The sequence below is a fragment of the Sander vitreus genome, chromosome 5 (genome assembly GCF_031162955.1).
Source record: "Sander vitreus isolate 19-12246 chromosome 5, sanVit1, whole genome shotgun sequence".
Taxonomy (NCBI): Eukaryota; Metazoa; Chordata; class Actinopteri; order Perciformes; family Percidae; genus Sander; species Sander vitreus.
Window position 1 is genome coordinate 21,607,870 of NC_135859.1, and position 11,198 is coordinate 21,619,067.

General features: G+C 43.2%; 1 protein-coding gene across 1 annotated transcript; it reads left to right on the plus strand.

Annotated features, from left to right (window-relative positions):
* The first annotated feature begins 413 nt into the window (after positions 1-413).
* On the plus strand, positions 414-5,890 carry fbxo4 (F-box protein 4). Its single transcript, XM_078250966.1, has 7 exons — positions 414-685; positions 3,011-3,285; positions 3,378-3,598; positions 3,957-4,032; positions 4,124-4,296; positions 4,427-4,653; positions 4,765-5,890. Exons 1-7 carry the CDS (start codon positions 482-484, stop codon positions 4,855-4,857), a joined length of 1,269 nt encoding a protein of 422 aa, XP_078107092.1. The 5' UTR covers positions 414-481; the 3' UTR covers positions 4,858-5,890.
* Positions 5,891-11,198: the final 5,308 nt, after the last annotated feature.

Here is an 11,198-nt window from a genome sequence, read left to right on the forward strand (position 1 = left end):
TTATGCTTTTAATATATTATAATTGCATATACATTATATATGTATGTGTGTATAAAAATGTGCACACTTAAGGCAAAGAAAAGGTGTTCAAAAACTGTTTGACAATGATGTATTAATGACTATTTGAAGTATGTTCAAATTTGTTCGTATGAGCTTTGTAATGCGCCACTTGTATCCCCATCTATTGCAAGTTCCATTTTCCGCCACTTCAATAATCTTGATAGTATAACTATTAGAGAACCTGTGTTGTTTGGACGAAAATCATTTTCTGTTTTTTATGTCCTCGTTGACAATAAACACGCGCGTTGTTTTAAGAAAAACACGTTTATTTTACGTTGCAACTTAAACTTTCAGTTTGCAAGCTCAGACTTTGAGCTGCCAATTATTGTGGAACTACAATACCCATAATGCCCTACTGCCGCCAGCAACAAGGAAGTATGACAAACAGGTTAACGTCAAATACGGCCATCTCTATAGGTCCATGTTACAGTGTAATGTGTATTATCAACTCGCACCTGAAGTCATGGCAGGAAAGATCCAGCAGCTCAACCAGTCTGTTGTGATCCGCAGCCTCAGGCGGTTCAGAGAGAGATGCTTTTCAAACAGTGGCAAAGTTGTCAAAGACGACTTGACTCATGTAGACACGGGAGAAGAGCCACTACCGGGATTTCTTGATAGCTTACCGGTGAGTCAAATCATTCATGGAAATGTTTTTCATTTGTTCAACTGTGCAAAATTATTGCGGTGAAAACGTTTTTTTAAGTCTGTGTTCATCTCATAAACCGATGTAGGGTAATGTTAGGTAAAAGCATTGTACAAGTTCGACTCGAACGTTACCGTAATGCCAACAATTTGGATAAAAAAACACTCGGATAATGCACTGCGGTCACGCCATCTACGCTTAAAAATTTATTGCGCGTCTACACGAGGTTGCGTGGTAGGCTCAAGGTGTATGCGCTTGGTGTCGGCAGACTTTTAAAAAAATATTCATAATAAAATAAATAAAATCAAATTGTTTTCTGCAAACTCCACCAGATTATTGATCTACATCTCACTGACTACCACTGTGGTGATTTTCATGTTCTACTGTTTTATTATTTAATAATTGCCTGCCAAAGTCCTATAATGGAGGTGCCACAAAAAGACTTTGGTCCATAGTTCCAGGCAAAGACTGACATATTTGAGTACAGTGCATCACTTAATACACTCATACTGAAAATCAAACAATTTTACTGTATAATTTTGGAGATTTTTTGGAAGCAAAGTCCCATACTTCTGCTGTAAAATTAGTAAAAATATGAATCTGGAGGTGCCATAAAAAGACTTTGGTCCGTAGTTCCAGGCAATATTATTATATAGACATATTTGAGTTAAGGACATATCTGACAACACACACAGTGAAAATTAAACATTTTTACTGTACAAGTTTTGATAGGTTTTAAAGTACATTCACACATTTCAACAGTGAAATAGCTACATTCCTGAAACTGGAGTTACTATAAAAAACGTTGCTCCATAGTTCCAGTCAATGACTGACATATTTGAGTTAAGGACATCTGGGACTAAACCCAAACCAAACATTTGTACTGCTTAAAAGGATTTGCTACAGAACTTTGAGAAAATCATAACACTTCTCCATAATTCAAGGAATGATATATTTGATTAAATGGCATCTCAATAGTTGTGATTCTCTGAAAATGTGTATAAAATATCTTTATCTGAACTGCAATCTGCATCTCTTTCTAGCATTATAGGCTGGTTATCCGCATTTGCAAATATGAAAGCTGTTAATTGAACTAAATGAATAAAGACTGCTGTCTGTGAGTTCTGGTTTTATTTGAAGTTAGAGGAAAGGTACAACAACACTCTGTTTGAACAAATTTGTGTCTCAGATGAAATTATTTAACCTTCTAAATAAGAATTTCTCTCAAGATCATCCAGAGTCTCTTTCATCACACTGCCAACGACTTGAATTTGGGAAGCAGAATTTATAACCATGAGGGAATGTTCCCTAAACGTTAGTTTTTGGTCTGGTTCGAACTAACCTTTAGGGAACCAGAAACTAACATTCCCCAACGTTCCCTAAACGTTCTGTGTTAGTGGGGTTTTCGACCTAAAACATAAAAAGTTACTCTCAAACCTTTATGGATTGATTCATCTCCCAGCAGTGACAGAAAAAGCTGAAATCTTTTTTTGTTTAAACAATACAAGCACTCCTAACGAAGTATGCCTGCTGTCTTGTATATTACCTCCAGAGACAGTTTTCCAATGTATCTGTGTGAGAGCAAAAAGACCTTCTCACAGTAATTGAAGAAGATGCTTTGATTTAAGGTCTCTGCACACCAAAGGTCAAACTGACCTGCACACATAGGCCTAGTATATCTTAGGTAAAATATAAAAAGTAAACATTGGAATAATATAAGCAGTAAGATAGACTTTATTAATCCCACACTGGGGAAATTCCTGTGCTACAGCAGCTCAAAAGAAAAAATGTACACACATCAGAATAACACAAATACACATTAAGTAGACATTAGTAGATAATAATACTAATAATAATAATAATAAACCAAATGTATTTACACAATAAACACCCAAACACAGATATACAGATTAATAGAAATGAAATATTGCACAGTTGGAGGTAACAAAGAGTGATAAATAAATATGCATAGTGCAGAATATTGACCAGTGATGGCTCATATTGCAGAAACAGCTAACAGTGCTACATTGTGATGTTGCATTAAAGAGTCTGACTGCTGCTGGAATGAAGGACCTGCGGTAGCGCTCCTTCTTGCACTGTGGGAGCAGCAGTCTGCTGCTGAAGTAACATTTTTAATGCCAGACGTTTCCTATCCTTTTGTGTATTTTAATTGATAATAGATTTGCTGGTGTTAGTGATTGTCCACCTTTTTTGTCTCTGGCTCCATCTCTTAACTGGTTCTTGATCCTCTTCTGTATTGCTTTGTTGAAATCCTCATCATATCAAATGATATCCTCCCTGCTTAAGGTGGACGTACAGTTCCTGATCATGACCCTTCTGTCTCCTGCGGATATCTGCTGCCTTGGAGCCACCAGTCGGTACTGGAGGGCCATGATTAGAGATCCATTACTGTGGAGATACTTCCTGCTCAGGGACATGCCATACTGGCCCTCCATTGATCATGTGAGCATGCCCCAACTGGAGTTGTTGGATGCACCACTAATCAATGAAGATGAAAGCCTGGATGATAGAGAAGAGGGGGATGACAAAGTGATGGAATTGAAATTTGACTACATGTCGGAGTGAGTATATTTTTCTGTCGTCCTGTATCAAGGTCAGTTGGTAACAATTTGTTAGACAGAAACGTTTTTGACCACCATTTTTGTCTCATCAGATACCTGAAAGGCTGTCCATCTTGCAGACAACAATGGCTTCCTTCACGGCCTGCATATGAGTTTGTGACCTCATTTCTTCAGTCTCTGGTGCCCTCATCTGAACCACGTTATGCCATGTTTGGCCCTGGCATGGAGCAGCTGGATGTCTCTTTAGTCACAAGGCTCATGCATGCCCCAGATGTGCTTCCTGTGTCAGGCACTCCTCATAGACAGATAAATGGTGAGATAATATGGATGTTGAGTGCTATTGATGAAGGATAACCTCCCGGTCCTTTCTCATCATTTATGACACAGTGACAAATCTACCCTTGGATCAGTTCGAAAGTCTAGCTTCTTCTTAAGCTCAAATGAGCTGTCACTGGAATCAGATTGTTGTATACCCAAACTACAAATATTGCATTTTAATTACACATTGACTCAAACAGGATACAAATTATTTTAAAAAATCACATTGTTTATCTTGGTTGTTGTAGGTTTATTTGCCCACCACTAGGTGGCAGTATTGACCCACAATTGTTATCTCGCTATCAGCTGAGATGCCCCAAGAATATATCCACCAAACCTTTTTTTTATTCTAGGTATCGGCTCAGGGATCACTTACATGTTCAACAACCAACACAAATTGAATATCCTGACTCTGTACTCAACCAATAGGTAAGCACTTTGTATTTAAAGTTACAATGCAAGTTGCAATTATCTTTGTGAATACGGCCAGTCATTTAACTTTGTGTGTTTGTGTGTGCAGGGCAGAGAGGGAAATAGCCAGAGTGCAGCAGCAGAGCATCAGTAATAAACTTTTTAGCTTTGAAGGATCAGATGACTCAGGCTATCCAGTCTACAGCCCTGCTCCTCAGGTCCAGCAAGTGTGCCAGGTGGTGGATGGTTTCATCTATGTAGCCAATGCAGAGCCTGGGAGAGGTGGGATGAGAGGACATTTCTATTTGCAGCTTTTGCTCCTCTGTTACCAACATTTCACATCATGCATGTTTCTTGCCATATAAATCCTCAGCACAGAACCTTTGCATTAAAAAAAACATGTCTTCAATAGGTGAGGGGGAGTCTGAGGGGGCTCAGATTCGGGCTGTGCTGAGCTCTGCCGAGGGTTCAGCATCTAAGCCTCTGCTGGTGCTCTCCTGTGTCTCCAGAGAAGAACCGGAAGAGGTCAGGATAACCAGTCTACAAACTTTTACCAGCAGAAACAGGGCCAGGTGTCGCGCTCCCTGTGTCGACGTAGCAAAGAGACTCGGCCTACCCCAGCTGGCTAACCCCTGGATGGTAATTGTCGGATATTTGATCAACTGAAAGCCTTCCAATGCATTTATATCCACCCAGTTTCAGTTTGAGGAGATTTTTCAGCCTGTGTTTGTGTTTCTCTCTCTTATTCAGGTGCAGGATACCGTAGCAGAATCCCTGTCAGGTCTTCTGGATGGCATTTCTTGGTTGCTGAGATGTTCTGGAGTCAAGCTCTATGGTAGCTAGTATCCAACTTCTGCTGCTGCCGCCAGATGACTGAAAGCCACAAATTGCATTGCTGCGTCATCCTAACACCAAGACTACGGAATTTCCTGAGTAATGTATACCACATGTGCGCTGAACGTCTCATGATTGGAGCACTGCCTTTGGGATTTCATGAACTGGACCTGCAACAGAACTAATGGGTTTCTAACTATAACTATGACTTGCATTTCCGTGACCATCGGACACTGCGTGCACTTGTTAGACTTTATTTCCTGCGTGGAGTGTGCTGCGCTGACAAAAAAGATGTATTTAAAATGTTGTGCCACTTCCTGTGTCCACTTTTTGGCACTACACAACACACACTATGCATGACGTCAAATTTAAAGGTGGGGGCTTTTACTTTGAAAACTGTTATGGAGCACTATCGAGCCAATTTGCTACACCAAAGCCTGAGACCCATATCACATCATTTTTTTCACCACTTCTGATAGGTTTGCAGAGTTTCATGTGTTTTCGAGCACCTTTAGCCCCTCAAAAATGTGATTTAGTTCTAGAATTAATGATATAGGGAATTCAATAGGGCCTGAGGACCGCCCTAAAAAGTGGTGAAATCCATTCATGTAAAACCTCACTTTGACTATTAATACCTTATCTATCATATATGCTACGTATATATGTAATAAGTATGTGGTACTTTAATTAATGTGCCATATCGTGGCATTACAATCGGTGAAATAATCAGGTGGCCCACTGTTTGGTTTAAAATGGGTAAGAGATTGTAAATTTTTTGACATGACATTTTCAGTGTTTTTTTTAAGGCTCATAATGACCTGATTTACCACATTTTTACAGTTAGGCATATGTGCCAACAATCCTCCTACAAAAATATATTGGATAACTCGCATAAAATGCACTGCTTTCGGATCAATGATTTACAATCATATACTGCAAATATATGACTTTTAGAGCTAAACTGTAATACAAGCAATTTAATTAAATGTTAGGTTTATGCAATTAAGAACTGTTGCCTTTTGATAAATGCTGCATATTTATACTTTTGTATCCTGTGTGTGTGTGTGTGTGTGTGTGTGTATGTATGTATGTATGTGTGTATATATATATATATATATATATATATATATATATATATATATATATATATATATATACACTTTTCAAAAAATGTTTACATATTACATTTTTTTTTGCACAATCACTTTGTTCTCTAAAAGGTTTGAGAATTACAGATTTTTCTTGTGGTGGATGAGTCACACTTTAAGTCGCTTACATTACTGAACTCACTAAATGGCTGTTAGATAACTAGTAAATCGCTGTTAAGTAATCACAATGACAAAACTGTATGTGAGTCACGTTTTTTGTCTTCTCCTTTTCTTTTCTGTGTTCGTCGGCATATCTCATGCACATATTCACAAGTCTAAATTCTGTGAGCATCCATCCATCCATCCATCCATCCATCTTCATCCGCTTATCCGGGGTCGGGTCGCAGGGGTAGCAGCTCCAGCAGGGGACCCCAAACTTCCCTTTCCCGGGCCACATTAACCAGCTCCGACTGGGGGATCCCGAGGCGTTCCCAGGCCAGGTTAGAGATATAATCCCTCCACCTAGTCCTGGGTCTCCCCCGAGGCCTCCTCCCAGCTGGACGTGCATGGAACACCTCCCTAGGGAGGCGCCCAGGGGGCATCCTTACCAGATGCCCGAACCACCTCAACTGGCTCCTTTCAACGCAAAGGAGCAGCAGCTCTACTCCTCACGGATAACTGAGCTTCTCACCCTATCTCTAAGGGAGACGCCAGCTACCCTCCTGAGGAAACCCATTTCGGCAGCTTGTACCCTGGATCTTGTTCTTTCGGTCATGACCCAGCCTTCATGACCATAGGTGAGGGTAGGAACAAAAACTGACCGGTAGATTGAGAGCTTTGCCTTCTGGCTCAGCTCTCTTTTCGTCACAACGGTGCGATAAATTGAATGTAATACCGCACCTGCTGTGCCGATTCTCCGACCAATCTCCCGCTCCATTGTCCCCTCACTCGCGAACAAGACCCCAAGGTACTTGAACTCCTTCACTTGGGGGTAAGGACTCATTCCCTACCTGGAGAAGGCACTCCATCGGTTTCCTGCTGAGAACCATGGCCTCCGATTTAGAGGTGCTGATCCTCATCCCAGCCGCTTCACACTCGGCTGCGAACCGATCCAGTGAGTGCTGAAGGTCACAGGCCGATGATGCCATCAGGACCACATCATCTGCAAAAAGCAGCGATGAGATCCCCAGCCCACCGAACTGCAACCCCTCTCCAACCCGACTACGCCTCGATATCCTGTCCATAAATACTACAAACAGGATTGGTGACCCGGACACAGCTCTCGCTTTGGTCGTACAGAGATTGGATGGCCCTGAGAAGGGACCCCCTCACCCCGCACTCCGCAGCACCTCCCACAGTATCTCCCGGGGCACCCGGTCATACGCCTTCTCCAGATCCACAAAACACATGTAGACTGGTTGGGCATACTCCCAGGCTCCCTCCAGGATCCTTGCGGGAGTAAAGATCTGGTCCGTTGTTCCACGACCAGGACGGAATCCGCATTGTTCCTCTTCAACCTGAGATTCGACTATCGACCGAACCCTCCTTTCCAGCACCTTGGAGTAGACTTTACCGGGAGGCTGAGAAGTGTGATACCCCTGTAATTGGCACACACTCTCTGGTCCCCCTTTTTAAAAAGGGGAACCACCACCCCGGTCTGCCACTCCTTAGGCACCGTCCCAGACTTCCACGCAATGTTGAAGAGGCGTGTCAACCAAGACAACCCCTCCACACCCAGAGCTTTAAGCATTTCTGGACGGATCTCATCAATTCCTGGGGCTTTGCCACTGTGGAGTTGTTTAACTACCTCAGCAACCTCCACCAGATCTAACCGGTAGCGCTCCACCTCCCGCACAAGTTCCGGCTCCTTCCCCCACAGAGAGGTGACATTCCACGTCCCCCAGAGCCAGCCTCTGCTGCCCGGGTCTGGTCCGTCGAGGCCCCTGACCTTCACTGCCACCCATGTGGCAGCGCACCCGAGCCCAGCGGTTCCTCCCACAGGTGGTGGGCCCATGGGATGGAGGGATGTCCGCCACGTAGCTTTTTCGGGCTGTGCCCGACCGGGCTCCGTGGCAAACCCGGCCACCAGACGCTCGCTGACGAGCCCTCCATCTGGGCCTGGCTCCAGACGGGGGCCCCGGGCTTCCTCCGGGCAGGGTCACTTCATCCCTTCCTCGATTTTTCATAGGATTTTTGAACCATTCTTTGTCTGGCCCCTCACCTGAGACCACTTTGCCTTGGGAGACCCTACCAGGAGCACAAAGCTCCAGACAACACAGCCCTCAGGTTGATAGGGACACACAAACCTCTCCACCACGATAAGGTGATGGTTCCCGGAGAAGAAATTCTGTGAGCAGTGAAAGATAATTCCTTTCCTTTCCTTTCATCTGAGGCCAGCCCTGGCATGAAAAGTTGAGCTTACATCTGTATGTTAGAAAGCATGGAAGAATATCCTGTTTTGGCCACCAGGGAAAAATCCACAATATATTCTGTAATATTTAAATGGAGGTACAAACCCACCTGTAGACACTTGGTTAGTCATTCTAGATTCACATTGATTCAACATAATTCAGTAACAATCTTTAAGTCTACTTTTGCATGTGCTGCTTTTCTAAAACTGAATTCCAGCGCACTTACAGATCACGTCTCTCACTGAATGGTTTAAGTTGCGTTTTTCCACTGAAAATTACCACCCATTTCATATTCCGTGTCCCTGGCGGCAGTGTTCACATGCCCTAATGGCAGCATGATAGATAATGATAATGTGCCTCACTGGTGCTCTTTTGTTCTAGTTCCCTAGGTAACCACAAGTCTTTGGTAAAAGTATTTTCCCCCCAGCAGCCCTTCCATCAAAAAGGTTATATTGTCTCAAAAATCATTTTCATAGACAGATTTAGAATAGGACCATCATTGGTGCAATTTAGATGCATTAAGCCGAGCTGAATACTGGTGAAACAGAGATTGATTATTTTTTTTCTCACTTCTATTTGAAGGCAGACTAAAGAAGCTAGAACTAGCAATAGAGTTACTGTTCGCAGCCAGGATGTGTTGGATCCACTGCTGGAACTTGCTTGGTTAGGATATTTTCAAGGTCTGTTTATTTAGACTGCAGACTGTGGACCATGAGCACACATCCCCATATAATGGAGGCTGGGGTTTGGTGGGGGAGGGTCCCAGGCCATGTTTTGGAAGGCTGAATGAGTACCAGACCTCCAGCTGCCTCTTGTCTTCCACAATCATAAGGGGCCTCTGGGATTTGATGTCATGAGGAAGAAACCCCTATTTACTGACACAAGACAGTTTACAGAAGTCTTCAACAGTATGTGGACAGTTAAAAAGCATACCATGCATGTAAGACATGTATATAGACACCAGGATGCAGTTTGTGGATTGAAAATACTGTGTATATAAAAGGGAAAATAAGTCTGGGACAGGGAATGAAAAGGCTCTTCTTATGTGCTTTAGCATAGCTGAAGCTTGGTGTAATGCCAAGGGTTTGAGAGGTGTACTTGTGTGTGTGTGTGTGTGTGTGTGTGTGTGTGTGTGTGTGTGTGTGTATGAAACAGAGTTTAATGCAGTTCAGTTTACAGTGTTCTTTATAAAGCCTGATGCAAATAATCAGCAGTATTGCACAGCCAGTATGTTTACTTATGTAACATGAAGAATGTTTTGGTAGAGGTATTTCCTACATATTCTCGGAGGTTTCCCGTGCTCAATAAAGCTTATGTTTTCTTGCTGTTGGATATGTACTGTATAGTATTTCATTTTATTTCAGCAATGGCCTTAATTATTAATAGATAATTATCTGTATCTTATTGCAGTCAACCTGGCCCTCCACTACATCCTCCGGCACCTGGACTCCGCAGGAACCTACGCCAGGATCCTGTTTGTGGACTTCAGCTCTGCCTTTAACACCATCATCCCGGCTCTGCTCAAGGAGAAACTCTCCCAGCTAGGCGTGCCTGTCTCCACCTGCAGGTTGATCACTGACTTCCTGTCTGACAAGAAGCAGCATGTGAAGCTGGGGAAACACGTCTAAGACTCAAAGACCATCAGCACCGGATCCCCCCCAGGGCTGTGTTCTTTCCCCCCTGCTCTTCTCCCTGTACACCAACAGCAGCACCTCCAGTCACCAGTCTGTCAAGCTTCTGAAGTTTGCGGACGACACCTCCCTCATCGGACTCATCTCTGATGGTGACGAGTCCGCCTACAGGTGGGAGGCTGACCACCTGGTGACCTGGTGCAAGCAAAACAATCTAGAGCTCAATGCTCTAAAGACAGTGGAGATGGTTGTGGACTTCAGGAAGAACCCAGCCCCATCTGCCCCCATCACCCTCTGTGGCTCCACAATTGACACTGTGGAGTCTTTTCGCTTCCTGGGAACTATCATCTCCCAGGACCTCAAGTGGGAGCTGAACATCAGCTCCCTCGTGAAGAAAGCACAACAGAGGATGTACTTCCTGCGGCAGCTGAAGAAATTCAACCTGCCAAAGACAATGATGGTGCACTTCTACACAGCCATCATTGAGTCCATCCTCACATCCTCCATCACCATCTGGTACGCTGCTGCCACTGCCAAGGACAAGGGCAGAATGCAGCGTGTCATTCGGTCAGCAGAGAAGGTGATTGGCTGCAATCTGCCGCCGCTCCAGGACCTATGTGCCACCAGGACTCTGAAGTGTGCTGGAAAGATTGTGGCCGAACCCCTCCCACCCCGGACACAAACTCTTTGAGACACTCCCCTCTGGCAGGAGGCTGAGGTCCATCAGGACCAAAACCTCACGTCACATGAACAGCTTTTTCCCCTCCACCACTAGCCTTATTAACAAGTCCCGGAAACCACCCTGACACTCCACCTTCATGCCACTGTTCTCTCTCTGCTGTAAGGCTCTTTGCTCTTTATTTTTTATTTATATCTTTATTTATTCTTTATTTTTAACTTAATACATACTGTGTAAATATACTTATACTTATATTGTTTGTACCTATACTTATATTGTTTAATATTCAATCTAAAGAATGTGTGACGTGCACCAACAACACCAAAACAAATTCCTTGTATGTGTTAAAAAACGTACTTGGCAATAAAACCCTTTCTGATTCTGATTAAGTTGGTTTACAGACAGCTTTTCAGCATTCCTAGAATAAGTCGAATATTGAATTTGGAGAACCATAATTACCAGGTAGTATAAAAATATGCACAGAAATGAAATCTAAATATGCTTTCTGTTGAGTACATATCATTGAACTCACTATTTCTGT

Coding starts and splice junctions, on each gene's coding strand:
- fbxo4 (XM_078250966.1), top strand. CDS start 482: ATGTTACAGTGTAATGTGTATTATCAACTCGCACCTGAAGTCATGGCA. Junction 3,286..3,377: donor AAATTTGACTACATGTCGGA/GTGAGTATATTT, acceptor TTGTCTCATCAG/ATACCTGAAAGGCTGTCCAT. Junction 4,297..4,426: donor CAATGCAGAGCCTGGGAGAG/GTGGGATGAGAG, acceptor TGTCTTCAATAG/GTGAGGGGGAGTCTGAGGGG.